The sequence below is a fragment of the Culex pipiens genome, chromosome 3 (assembly GCF_016801865.2).
Source record: "Culex pipiens pallens isolate TS chromosome 3, TS_CPP_V2, whole genome shotgun sequence".
In the NCBI taxonomy this organism is placed as follows: domain Eukaryota; kingdom Metazoa; phylum Arthropoda; class Insecta; order Diptera; family Culicidae; genus Culex; species Culex pipiens.
The window spans coordinates 9,468,045-9,482,578 of NC_068939.1; the positions used below are offsets into that span (position 1 = coordinate 9,468,045).

Genomic DNA, 14,534 nt, shown 5'->3' on the forward strand with positions numbered 1-14,534 from the left:
TCAAAGTGAACCTCCCACAAACTCTCAACACACAGCATCTCTATCGCCCCCCAAATGATAGGGATTAAAAGGACTAGCCTGCAGTCTGGCCGGACTGAAACCTACCTTGACTAATTGAATTACCACTTAAACCGCTGCTCGACATTAACGACGAGGGCTGCAGTTTGTCTTCCATCTCGCGGAGACGTGACGTCAGGCTCTGGGTGTGCAGAAACAGGAACAGCGTGCACGAGATCGCAATCAGGGCGACGAATTCTGCATATCTGAGGAGGGAAAAGGAGAAAATGGTTAGAAGAGAGAGGTCAGCAAAAGGTGGTTAAATCATGGCCCCCCGGGGGGAGGGAGAAAACTAATAACAATAATAATGACGATGCAACCGCCCAAGGGGAGGGGGGGAGGTGTTGTTGAGGAAAATTCAATAAAATTCTGGTCAGTGAAGAGAAGAGCAGTACTGAAGGGGAAATTATCTTTTCTGGGTCGGTGAAGGTTCAAAATGCAGTTAGTAGCAATTTTACTGATTAAGATCAATTATGATGAAGCAACTCAGCCGCAGTTTTTTCTTTATAGAAGACATTATTTTTCAGCAAAGTGAAACTCTACTATGTTAGTTAATTAACATTTGAAAAATTGATATTACTTGGTTGTTAAATGCATTATACAACTATGTATTGATAAAAAAAACAATTTTAGCAAAAAAAAAGACTTTTGTAGAATATTTATCTACTTGTTCAATCATATTTAAAATAATGATAAATGCAGGAAAATGCGCTTGCAATTGTGTTCAGTTCAGATTACTCGGCTATTTGTTGAATTTTCAAGTCTTTAGAAAAAAAAACGTACATTTAATTAATGAATTGCATAGCATCAGTCATGCAATAAATTCATTAAATGTACTAATATTTCCGTTTTTTCGATCCATCGATTTATTAACGTACATGGAGTTGATTGGGAAACAATTACAAAATTGTATAAAAATTAAATTTATTTTGCAAAATTACTACAAAATTGATTAGGAGAGAAGTCACAATTGATCAGAAAAAAAAATCGATAAACACAGCAAAAAACGATACCGTAAAACAGGTGACTTTGATAGGTTTAGGATTTTTCCGCAATATTTAAAGTACAAATTAAATACGTACGAAACGGTATGAAATCATACTGACCGGGGTAGAGAAGGGTTCAAAGTACCTTTAAAAGAAGTTTTCATTAGATTTTGAAAAGTATAAAAAGTAATAAAAAAATGTTGATGAATAGCTTAAGAGCGAGTCCACGAGCAAAGCATACCCATCTCGCATCGACCTCACCAATCTGCCTGAAATTTTCAGGGGTTGTTTGTACATATAAAACTAGCATCTGGCCAAAATATGAGCACTCTAGGTCAAAGGAAAGTGGGGCAAATCGGGACACAAAGTTTGAAGGTTCAAAAACGTCAAAAATCTTAAAAAGGCTATAACTTGGGCAAAATTCAATTTAATTTCAAAATTCAAAATGCATCTAAAAGTGTTTAAAAATGCAACAAAATGCAGGATAGAGCATCCCAATTGGTTAAATCTAAATGGAGTTATTGGCATTTTAGTGAAAAAATAGCATAATTTTCAAACTCAAATATAAAAGTGTTCCATCCAGATATCAACTCGGTTCGACCTGCAGCTTGTAGGGGACATCTGGGACTACCATCTGAGACTGAGAACGCTTTGTGTAAGGCAGTTTAACATATTGAATAGACACTTTTTCTTTTAGTGATTTTTTTGGTTGTAAATTTTTGCTCGGGGGACCCCTTAGATTCAATTTTTTGGTGATAATTTCATGATATTCGTGTTCCTGAGACAATTTCACAATAGAAACATGAATAAAAATGTTTATTTTCATCCATTTTAAACCTTTAAAAAATAAAAGCTCAAAAAAATCTTCGATTCACATTTATTGAAAATCAAGTTCGTTTCCAAGGATACTAGACGACACCAGAAAAAAGCAGCTTCTTAATTTTTTTTAACTTTCATTTTTTAAAGGGTTAAAATGGATGAAAATAAACATTCTTATGCATGTTTCTATTGTGAAATTGTCTCAGGAACACGAATATCATGAAATTATCACCAAAAAATGGGATCTAAGGGGTCCCCCGAGCAAAAATTTACAACAAAAAAAATCACTAAAAGAAAAAGTGTCTATTTAATATGTTAAACTGCCTTACCCAAAGCGTTCTCAGTCTCAGATGGTAGTCTCAGATGTCCCCTACAAGCTGCAGGTCGAACCGAGTTGATATCTGGATGGAACACTTTTTTATTTGAGTTTGAAAATTATGCTATTTTTTTCACTAAAATGCCAATAACTCCATTTAGATTTAACCAATTGGGATGCTCTATCCTGCATTTTGTTGCATTTTTTAAGCACTTTCAGATGCATTTTGAATTTTGAAATTAAATTGAATTTTGCCCAAGTTATAGCCTTTTTAAGATTTTTGACGTTTTTGAACCTTCAAACTTTGTGTCCCGATTTGCCCCACTTCCCTTTGACCTAGAGTGCTCATATTTTGACCAGATGCTAGTTTCATATGTACAAACAACCCCTGAAAATTTCAGGCAGATTGGTGAGGTCCAAACGACGTCCCATACAAAGGGGTATGCCCTGTTCGTGGACTCGCTCTTAATTTAAATTGTCTTGTAGTGTTATGATTTTCTCAATGAACATGAAAAACGAAATGCATTTTCAGATTCTGTGGACAATTTTCCTCTATTTCCTCGATTTCACAAACAAATCGGTTTTTAACAAATTTCAGGCACAATTCTGGCTTTTAATTTTTTTTACCTGAAATTTATATGTTTTTTGCTAAAAACCTTATCAATATAGTTAACTTAATGACCGGGCCGTGGCTTAATGGCTACGGCTCCCGCCTCATAAGCGGAAGGTTCAAGGTTCGATTCCCGACCGGTCTCTTTGAAATTTTTCGACTATATTGAACTTTGAATATGAACAAAAAAAAAATAAACAAACAGAATCAGGTGGGATTCGAACTCACACCTTTGGATTGGTAGTCAGATGCTCTAGCCATTCGACCACCGAGGGGATAAACCCCTTGAGTGAATTAATCCGTATAAGTGAATTAATGTGACAAGGTCATCTACTATATAATACAACAATCCCTTCCCCAACGATTCCCCTACACACCACACACCATTATAATCTATAAATAACTCGAACCGGTTGGTACGGTATGTCCCCGGCTTCTTCTTCTTCCCCTGATGATTCTATGAAATGTGGGTTCCGTTCATAGAATCTGTCTTATGCGGTTAATGCAACGCAGTAGGCCGGGCCGCTTTAATGAGTGTAATACACTTCGGGGGTTCTCGAAAGTACTGCAATCATTAATAATGACAAGAAGGAACTTGAGGCGTAATCTAACCATAAGTTCTTCCCGCATGCTTTCTTCGCACTGGCTGCGCTTGTGTTCGATTAGATTAGATTAGATTAGATTAGAAAAGTTTATCAATATAGTTAACTAAATATATTTATTTATTTTTTTTCAAAAAATGTATCAGCAACCTAAATTATGGTACATTTCTTGACTTTTTTTTTGATAAGGTCCTATAAACAAATGTAACATTGAGTGTATCCCGCTTACTCCGCTGGACTTTGACATCAGGTGTGAAAGGGATACACTCAATGTTTACATATGTTTATAGGACCTAATAAAAAAAAAGTCTAGATTTTTCCCCGGAATTCAAAATAATAATTTTCAACGCAACTTTTTTATTAAGCACTATTGTTTTTTTTTAGGTATAGTGCATGTATCTTGTGTGGCCTACATGTTTAAAAAAAATAATCTTGAGAAAAACCTGAACAGTTGGAAAAAATGATAAGAAATCAAACCAATAAGAAATTTGAAATATCGGTAAAGTACAGATGAGCTACATGTTGATGCGTGTGACTAGAGGGTGACGATTCTCGAGATTTTCAATTTCCCGGGAATCGAGAGTTGAATTTGGCCATTTCCCGGGAATTCCCGGGACCCGGGAGTTTTTTTTCTATGTCATTAGTGGCAATAATTTAAAAGGAAATATAATAGAATTGTTTCTTTTCAATCAATTAAGTTTCATTTAATTCATACTAATTCTATGAAACGTTAACTTCAGTATCCTCTTTATCTGAGGAACTATTTCTACCTTTTGATTTTTTTTCTGAATTTGCAAATATACAAGATCGTTTCTTGTGCTTTTTGAGACTCAAAATTGTAGTTTAAAATGTTAACGAATCTTTATTCGCACTGAGTGGTTTTTCAAAAATTTCACAAGCTTGTTGCATGAACTTCTTATTAGTTTTTTGTGAAGTAAAAAAAATAGCTTATGTATAATATCCCAGTATCGGGATATTTGCAATATGATAAACAACAATTTAAACCTTTTTTTCCCTTTTTAAGGTCAACTTTTAATATTCATTGAAGAAATATTTACAGTTATCAGGAAAATCCGAATGTTCTCAATTGGTGGACCTTAACTTTACAAAGATTGACAGAGTGTTTTTTTTCCAAAATATAATTGAATATTGAGGATGACGTCAAACACAAAATGACTTATTGACATCAAAAAAGAAAATTACCTTGATACCGCGAAATTACTCCAGGGGCTTTAAAAAAACAGGTTATGAGGGTTGCTATGCTCGATAGAGGATATGAAAATTGAACTTATTCTTCATGTAAACTAATGTCAAAAACATAAACAATGACTTTTATATCCCGCCATTGTTTATGTTTATGACATTAGTTTACATGAAGAATTTTGAAAAAGCTTTCCTTCTTAGAAATAATAAATAAAAATAATTTAAAAAAAACTTTAGTTTTCATTTCTGGGGTGTAACTGCTAAGTATGCATCAAGATAAACTTTGAGATCCAATTTTTTTAGCTTCTCTCAATTAAAGTTATTGGAATTTTTGACAAGTTAAATTTTAAACTTTCTGAATTAGAAGATCAGAGAAGCATTGGTTTATTCAAACCTGGACAGCGAACATTAACTTGGAAGTTCTAAACATTTTTTTTTTCAAATAATTTACGGATTAGTTTATATAATTTTGCTTCGTTTTTTTAAGTATAAAATTTCCCGGGAGTCTCGACCGAATTTCCCGGGAATCGAGAGGTCCAAAAATGGTCGATTTCCCGGGAAATTTTTCCCGGGAATTCCCGCTCGTCACCCTCTACGTGTGACAATTACATGAAATCACATGCAATAACGCTATATTTAATCAAGATTACCTACCCGAACAGACGGTAATAACTAAATTCATGCCATTTCAATAACAAATACTGTTAAAATAACAGAAAGTGTTATGGATTCTTCTTGAAAAATCAATTTTTGCATAAAAGTTGAATAACAGTTTATGTTATCATAACAAAATTTGCTATTGGTCTGATATTGGTTGAAAGCCAAAACAACTTTGGAATAACATTTTTTGTTATGGAAGACTAAATCCAACTGTTATTGGGATGATCGGATTAGTTGTTAAAATAACAAAAAATAATAACAAAGATTTGTTCGAAGAAAAACTAAAAATGTTATTGGTCTGTTATTACAATAACAATCCAATAACAAAAAAATCATAACGGCGAATAACAAATCTTGTTATAAATAATTTAAAATGTTATTGGCCTAGTATTTTCCAATATCAAAAAATGTTATTCCCGCGTTATTTACGTCTGCTCGGGTACTCCTTTCAAGGTTGTATAATTAACAACATTTTCCTTAGCGTTAAAATATAGGATGGTTGGCCAATGTTTACAATGTTTCAAACACAATAGCATAGCATAGCATAGCATTGGTGTCTACCCGTAGCTGCTACTTCGTTATTGACCAGGACCCCCAAACATTGCTCCGTGGACCACAGATGAAAAGTAGGAACCAATCATCACCCCTTCGCAATTTTCAAAGGTCCCTATCGTGCTGATCAATACCGACGCCGGCCACGACCAGTGGTAAGACACGGGGAAGTGGATGGGAATGTTAGCCGATACTTGAGTGATGGGACCGCTAAATCAGCTGCGTCTCCGACAAAGTATCACATGAGTTTTGAGGGGTTAGTAAGATGGGTATGAGGTCAGGATTCACTGTGGTAGGTGATGCGACCATAAGCAATTTGTTTATCGGTTGAAATTTTAAAAATCTTAGGCAGCCGGCTGCGGAAAGATAGCTATGTAGGGATTTAAATATAGTATTAATTCGACCGCGATTCTCCAAAAATTCTCCGTCGGCGTGCCTTCCGATCAACGGTGATGTAGGAAGGGCTTCATTTATTGAAATGATTTTATATCATAAGCCTTAAAAAATATTCGACGGCGTGCCTTCCAATCATCGATGATATAGAAAGGACTTAATCCAGCAATACGACTTGCTAGTCTCAAAAAAATAGGTACGTTTTTATAGAAAACTATAAAAAGAGAACAACACAAAAAAACTCATCGGCCAACGAACGCGAGTGAAAAAAAACAATGAAAAAAAAAAGAAGAAGGTAAAAAAACAGAACTGCGCGTCCCGAAAAGCACCACACTAATGATGCCATTATTTAATTATAATGACCAATCACCCCATGCACTCGAACAGCGACACAAAAGAGACGGTAAATAACATTTACAATGTTTCACAATGTTTCAAACACAATTGACAAAAATTACTCTAAGGAAAGTAGTGTATGAAGTTTAATGTCCCCAGAAACACGCGCACTTTGAATTTTTAATTTTTTTTAGACAGGGCTGAAAGGTTTTTCTCCAAAGTTTGTATGGAGAATCAGGTCGGTTCGTCACTGTTGCATACAAGCAAAAATTGCATGCAATATGTGGGAGTGTCAAAATGCACTAATTCTCCATACAAACTTTGGAGAAAAACCATTAGGCCCTGTCTAACTATTTCTGAAAAATTCAATGTGCACTTGTTTCTGGGGACCTTTTTTTGAATGAATACAGTTTCTTTTTTTGTCGCGATATTACACAAGTTATTGAACAAATTTCAGTCACACTTTATCAAAAGATTGATTTTGAAAGCACGGTAAGATACCAATATTATTCCTCAAAACAAAGTTTGATTATGCTGGGGCCTCATGTGACATTTAGCATTAAATCCAGCTCACAGCAATTCCCGCAATAGCTCAAAGCCGATTTTCACACCATCATCAACCCAGCCAGCAGCAGACGGAATGATTTTCTTTTTTCTCACCCGGAAGCTGCCTCACGGTGACGGTGATGACGCTCACTTTTGCAACATATGTTTGTTCACTCGCCGAAAACGCCAAAAACGTTTTCAGATGAACGCACCTCTTCCCACCGGTGTGGCGCCATGGCCTTGAAGGAGAGTCACAGATCGTGACCCGACACGTGAAATGTGATACACGTTCCGTGACGGTGCGGCCAAGGAGTGTAATAATTTTAATGAACTCTGCGGTCCACCTTTGCTCCTCTCGGGTAAAATTTGTGTAGGGTGAATTGGGGTTCTTCCTGTATGAGTTTAGCTTAACTTGAGAACGTTACCCCTAGTGACCCTAGCGTGGAAGCGATGTCCCGTAGGGGGACACGACCAACAAGAAGCTCAAGTGCAGGAGTTCACTCCCGAGTGCAATCGCCGGTTCCCTGGTGCTCGCTCACCGCTCCGGAACGTGGCAAGCGAGCACTTTTGCGACACTTACGAATTCGAGCAACCGAGGCCACAACTGATGGAAAGGATAATTTTTCACGCGTGATGGGAATGTGTAAACTTCCAGAAGGAGGTTCAAATGTCGCATTTTCCCTCTCTTTTTTTAGGCAACTGCGACCATACGTGGGTGGGTTGATGTCCTCGGGAAAACAGGTGCCGAGATGGCGCCACTTGAACTCAACCGCGGTGACGACGACGACGGCTCTAATGCGGCTGGGAAATTAAATTTAAAATTTAACCAGCCATGAATCATTGCCCACCGAAGCGAGATGTTACGGTTTGGGGCCGTCAGTCAGCCGGAAAATGTCACCTGCACTGAGCGTCTAATGACGGTCGCGGTGTTCCGACCGGGAATGGAAAAGTTGCTCCACTGGCTGGCTGGCGTTTGAGCAGGTGCAGAAATGTTGCTCACCTGGGTGAAAGTGATCAAATTTATGCAATCGATGTTTCAAATTAGAATATTGATCACTGTTTACAGTGCAACTATGCCAAATTCATACTCTTACCGAATATCACTTAAAAGATATCACTTAAAAGATAACATGTAAAGCAATTTCAGAAACATTTAATAAGAGTTAAAAAATGATATATCTGGCAACTTATTGTAAATCGATGATTACAACTTTTAAGTTTTGCCTTTCTTACTAAAGAAAGGTATAGGTTTTACTTTAAGGCTGGACGTCATTTTCATCTTCGTAAATATGTCGATTCAGCATGAATTTTCTTCGGAAAAATCGTCAAAAAATCACACTGCATCGATTTTAGACGCTCTATCGATTCACCTTGACAGAACTCGCCTATCTCCAACCCTCGAATTTTGAGAAAATAAATTCCGTGGAGTTCGAGTGATGTCCGTGTGTGGTAAATTTTTTGCCAAATTTTGTGTCGCGTAATCCTCGGCTCCCCTATTTTCGATTTTGATTGTTCCAAGTGCATTTGAAAGCTGGTGTGCTGAACAAGGGTCATTTTGAGACCGAATTTCGAAATATCCATCTGTTTTCGGATGCGGCCAGACTTTTCAACAAAATACACAGTTTTCAAATGAAAATATGGTCAAAATTTTTCATTTTCATATCTTTTATTTATCTCAAAAATTGCATTTTTCGAGCTCTACAACCTCCCAAATTTTCATCCAGATCCATAATCTGGTTCTGGAGTTAGAGCCGTTTGATTAACCTACCAAAAGAAAAAAAATCCCTAAAAAAAGGTAAAAGCCCACCTGGTGACCTTTGCCAACACTTTTCATTTCCGATTTTATCCGAAATTTCTTTCTACATTCATAGTACAGACCATGAGTGAGCATCTGAAACAAATTTGACATCTATCGGCAATCCGGATCAATTTTTAGAGCGATTTACTTTTTGCCTTTCTTACTAAAGAAAGGTATAGGTTTTACTTTAAGGCTGGACGTCATTTTCATCTTCGTAAATATGTCGATTCAGCATGAATTTTCTTCGGAAAAATCGTCAAAAAATCACACTGCATCGATTTTAGACGCATCGTCGCCAAGTCGACAAGTTGTCAAGTTGAGCTTCTAATGCTGGCGCGTACTGCTGGCGCGTCTTGTTATTGGGATCCAATATACTCTAATATGTGTTGGGTGCCCTATCGATTTTCATTTGCTACTATAGATATCGTATATTTTTCGGCTCTTTAGTATTATCATTATATGCATAACTGTCCAGTATTTGTTTTGAAACCTGCGACATGAGACCATTATGCGATTTAAATTCTGTCATTTATTTTTGTTGTGTGGTGGTCTAGAGGTTTGTGTCCTAACTAATATTTTATCTAGATCAGAGGCAAAAGATTTAAATCTTGAGAAACATTGAGGTGAATTTGAAAGAGCTTTTAGAGAGTGGGGATCTTTTTAGAAAGTGGGGATCTTCTTCGAAAGTTCTTGGCTTGCTTCTTGTAGGGATTGATGTTAAAGACAAGGCGTGGGAAGGGAAGGGGGATTGTGTAGGGGTCTTGGTTGGCTCTGCTGGCCTTTGCGTTTTGTCCTCAGCCGCAACTCGGCGTCCAGCTGCTGGGGCGATCTTGCTTTGCTTCCGGTGCGACCAAAAACGACGGCTTTGTGTGAAGGCGAGTTATACTAACTAGAGGAAAACTAACTGAAGGGAAACTAACTGGAAGAAAACTAAATAGATATTTTGGAATCTGAGAGGAACTGATAGATAGGATAGAGAACATCAAGGTCTAGTTGAGATAGCGCGTATCGCATCGGGTTTTCTGGTGGTCTTCCTCGGGCCCTAAGGGTATCTTTCAACTTAATTCTGTGAACATGGTGATCTGGACACGCCCATACGAGATGGTCGATGTCCTGATAACCCTGCCCACAGTCGCAAAGGTTCGTATCACTCATGTTGATACGGTACAGATGAGCCTTGGACGAGTAATGGTTCGACATAAGGCGGGACATCGTTCTGATGAATCCACGCGTCAAGTCCATTCCCTTGAACCAGGCTTTTCTTTGCACCTTAGGTCGTATGGAATACATCCAACGTCCCTTGGTGTCGCCGTCCCATTGTGTTTGCCAATCCAGAAGCGCACGCTGCCTCGGAAAACCGTAGCATTCTTGTAGGCTAATTGGCCTTTCAAAAATGTCTCCACTCTCAGCACCCTTCTTGGCGAGCAAGTCCGCTTTCTCATTACCCGGAATCGAGCAATGAGCGCGGACCCACACCACCGTGATGCTGAAGGACTGAGCCGCCAGGTTGTTTAAAGTCTTGCGTATTTCCGTGAGGAAAAACGTAGACTCCCTGGTCGGCTTCAGAGTCCGGATAGCCTCAACAGAGCTAAAGCTATCGGTGAAGATGAAGTAGTGGTCAGGTGGCATGGTCTCGATGATTCGCAGTGCGCAGTAAACCGCGGCTAACTCTGCGACATAAACCGAACTCGGGTCCTTCAGCTTAAAGAACAGCTGATAAGATTCATGATAAACACCGAAGCCCGTACAGCCGTCGAGCTTGGAGCCATCGGTGAAGAATCTGTTGTTTGGAGGAACATGGTTGTACTTTGATGCGAAGATCGACGGTACAACCCCCCGCAGAAGATGGTTTGGGATACCGCGAGTATCGGCTTTCATGGACGTGTCGAAGCCAATCAGGGTGCTGCTGGTTAACGGAGGCGTGCGCTATACCGTTGTGCTCGGGCTCCACTCCCACGATGACATAAAGTCATAATATAGAAGCATGCGCCGTGACTCAACGTGAAGGTTCAGCAACGTTTCAAAGTTGTCAATTACCAGTTTATTCCTGTAATCACACCGGATCAGGAACCGGTAAGACAGTTCGTAGTAACGAGTTCGCAGAGGTAACACTCCCGCCAAGACCTCGAGGGTCATGTTGTGAGTTGAGTGCATACATCCCAAGACAATGCGAAGACTTCGGTACTGTATCCGCTGGAGAACCAACAAGCGTGATTTCGCAGCTGATTGGAAGCAGAAACTGCCATATTCCAGCACCGAGAGTATCGTTGTCTTGTACAGTCGAAGCAGGTCAGAAGGATGAGCACCCCACCGGTTGCCAGAGACGCTGCGCAGAAAATTAGTTCTTTGCAGGCACTTTTGCTTCAGGTAGTTGATGTGCTTCCCCCATGTTCCCTTTTGATCGAAGATGGTACCCATGTACATGAAGTGGTCCGACTGCTCGATAGTCTTTCCCGAGAGAGAAAGATTGAGCTGTGCCGGTTCATGCTTCCCCGTAAAAACGACCAGTTCCGTCTTCTCCGGAGAGAATTCAATACCCTTTCCCACTGCCCAATGGGCCAAGTTGTTCAGAGTATCTTGCAAGGGTTCTAGCAGATCGACTTCTTTCTTGGCAGCGATTGAAACCACTGCGTCATCTGCGTACTGTATAAGGGTGCAGTCTCCGGTCAAGCAATCATCGATGTCGCTGACGTAGAAGTTATACATGGATGGACTAAGGCGTGAGCCTTGTGCCAAACCCATGTAACTTATCCGGGTGATTGCCAGATCACCTTGCACAAAGTGCATGTGTTTTTCTGACAACAGGTTGATGAGGAAGTTGCACATCGTCGGATTGAGACCGCTCCGCCGAAGCTTTACTCCCAACACATCGATGGAGACTGAATCGAATGCACCCTTGATGTCTAGAAAGACAGAAGCCATTTGCTGTTTTTTACCACGGGCTATGTCGATCCCTGTGGCCAGCAAGGCTAGACAGTCGCTTGTTCCCTTGCCTCTCCGGAAGCCATACTGCGTGTCTGACAGCAAGTGCTCCCGTTCCATCCATGGTTCGAGGCGGTCGAGGATCATCTTCTCCAGCAACTTGCGTAGACACGACAGCAAGCTGATTGGACGATACGAGTTGTGGTCGGATGCCGGCTTACCGGGCTTTTGAATGGCAACCACCCGGACCTGTCGCCATTCGTGTGGAATTATGTTCTGCTCCACGAACGTGTTGAACAGTTTCAACAGACGCTGCTTGGCGATGTCCGGGAGATTCTTCAGCAAGCTGAACTTGATCTTGTCCGGACCAGGAGCAGTGTTGTTGCCCGTCAATAGTGCTATGGAGAGCTCTACCATCGAGAAGGGAGGATTAGCATCGCTCCCATCAACAACGTCGAATGATGGTTGTGTCGGCACCGAGTCCGGGCACACCTTCTTGGCGAAATCCAATATCCACTTGTCCGATTTTTCCACACTCTCGTTCGGAACGGAACCTCTACGCATGGCCCTCGCAACGCGCCACAGAGTGCTCATGGACGTATCTGCTGGTAGTCCTTCAACGAACTCCCGCCAGTACATTCGCTTCTTTCGCTTCAGAGTATTACTGTACCTGCGATCAAGAGCTCTGTACTTTTGGAAGTTCGCTCGGATTCCACACTTGCAGAAGTCCACATAAGCTTCTGACCTGGCCGCCGAGAGATCCGTACACTCCTTGTCCCACCAGGGGAGTGGAGGGCGCGTTCGGATGTATGGTCCCGGGACGGGTTTCGTCTGAGCTTGTAACGCACTGTCATAGATCAAATTAGCCAGAAACGCATATTCTTCAAGCGATGCCAACCCATCTCGCAACTCAACTCCAATGGAGACTGCCTCCGCGTACTGTTTCCAGTCGATATTTCGCGTCAGATCGTAAGGCATCTCCACCGTTGTCGATTGCTGTGGGCCATGGCTAACCAGAATAGCGATCGGCAAATGATCACTGCCACGAGGATCTTGGAGCACGTTCCAGTCACAGAGAACTGCCAGACTGTTGGAACAGAGCGACAAGTCGATGGCACTCGCCTTCGTGCCGGACGTGGTTGGCGTTGGTGGTGTTGCAATCCGCGTAACTTGCTTGTCCCTGTTTAGGAGGGTCATCTGGAAGTCGTCGCACAGTTCATGAATCAGATATGCTTGAGGGTCTGTCTTGTGACTTCCCCACTCGGTGCTGTGAAGGTTAAAGTCACCCAGAACCAGTCGCGGTGCCTGCAACAGCTCAAGCATACCCCACAACTTTTGTCGAGTTAACGACACCTGTGGGGGAACATAGACGGACACAATGCAAATGTCCAATCCTCTGATCCTGGCCTGTACTGCGACTGCTTCGATTCCTCCTAGCTTCGGGAGCGTGACCTTTCTAAAAGTGTGGCATTTCCTGACCCCAATCAGTACGCCTCCACCTCTATTTGGCCCTGCCCTGCTCTCTGTGATGATGTTGTACCCCCGGAAAGCTGGCGTCTCATCTCCAATAAGAAACGTTTCGCTCAGCGCAAACACATCACAGTCCCGTTCGAATGCGAATTGTTGAAAATCGTTTAACTTGGGGGTTAAACTTCTACAATTCCATTGTAGAAAGGAGATGCCGTTTTTCGTTTTTGGTGTATTACCCATCAAAGGAAATGAACGACAAGAGGGGCATCGTGCTAGCAAGCTGTTTCCCGATGTGTCTAGCGAGAGGCTCAAACCGCTTTATGATTAAACGCGTCGGTTCACTCACAAAAGAGCACAGCCATTCCACGATTGTGGAAAAAGGAAGGACTCCTTTGAAGGCATCGGTGATCGGATTCGGTTGAGGAACCGGTTTCAGGGGGATCTTTGGCAGCTTGGGAACGGGCTTCAGCGGCTTGGGAACTGGCTTCGGTACCGGCTTCGGAGCGGGCTTACCCGACGGACCGAAAGGAAAATCCTCCTCGAAGTTCAACGAGTCACTTTGCTTACCCTTGCCGCCAGCGGCTTTTTTGGACTTGGAAGCCTTGTTGCGCTTCGGGTTTGGCCCGGAAGAGTCACTTTCCTCGTCTCTCTGGAAGAGAACCTCCACATCGGATTCCTCGTCCTCCGAATCTTCATCCGCCAAAGGAGCGAAGCGATTGGGGTGGGTCACCTGACTCAGGATTTCCGCGAAGGACTTCTTGGAGCGTTCCCTCAAGGATCGCTTCATCTTGTCCTCGCGCTCCTTGTACTTTGGGCACTGCCGAGTTTTGTGCGGTTCCCCGCCACAAAGCAGGCATTTTTCAGCCTGCTTTTGGCAATCCACGTCCTTGTGGGGGCCGGCGCACTTTGAGCACTTGCTCTTGTTGCTGCAGTAGGTCTTGGTGTGTCCCAACTGCTGGCAGTTTTCGCAGCTCATCACTCGCGGAACGTACAATCGAACTGGAAGCCGAAGCTTGTACAGCTCAATGTAGTCCGGCAGAGCTGACCCTGCAAAAGTCACCCGGAACGAGGCAGAAGGAATGAACTTCTTCTGGCCACCCTCGGTGGTGACGTTGCCCAGTTGCCGGCACTCGAGTACCTCCACAGCTGGAAGTTTAGGGTTCTTGAAGCGTCCCACCGCCCTTGAGAGGTCGACAAGCGACAGACTGTCATCGGTCACCACGCCATCGATTTCGACTTTGTGGGCCGGAATCCAAACACGGTA

At 41.7% G+C, this 14,534-nt stretch overlaps 1 protein-coding gene across 1 annotated transcript in view; it reads right to left on the reverse strand.

Moving 5' to 3' along the window:
* LOC120427216 (heparan sulfate 2-O-sulfotransferase pipe) overlaps nt 1-14,534 on the reverse strand; it is a 308,534-nt gene that overhangs the window by 146,250 nt on the left and 147,750 nt on the right. Inside the window, exon 3 of the mRNA XM_039592081.2 lies at nt 106-263. Coding sequence (XP_039448015.2) covers nt 106-263 — 158 coding nt within the window. The remainder of the gene's footprint in view (nt 1-105; nt 264-14,534) is intronic.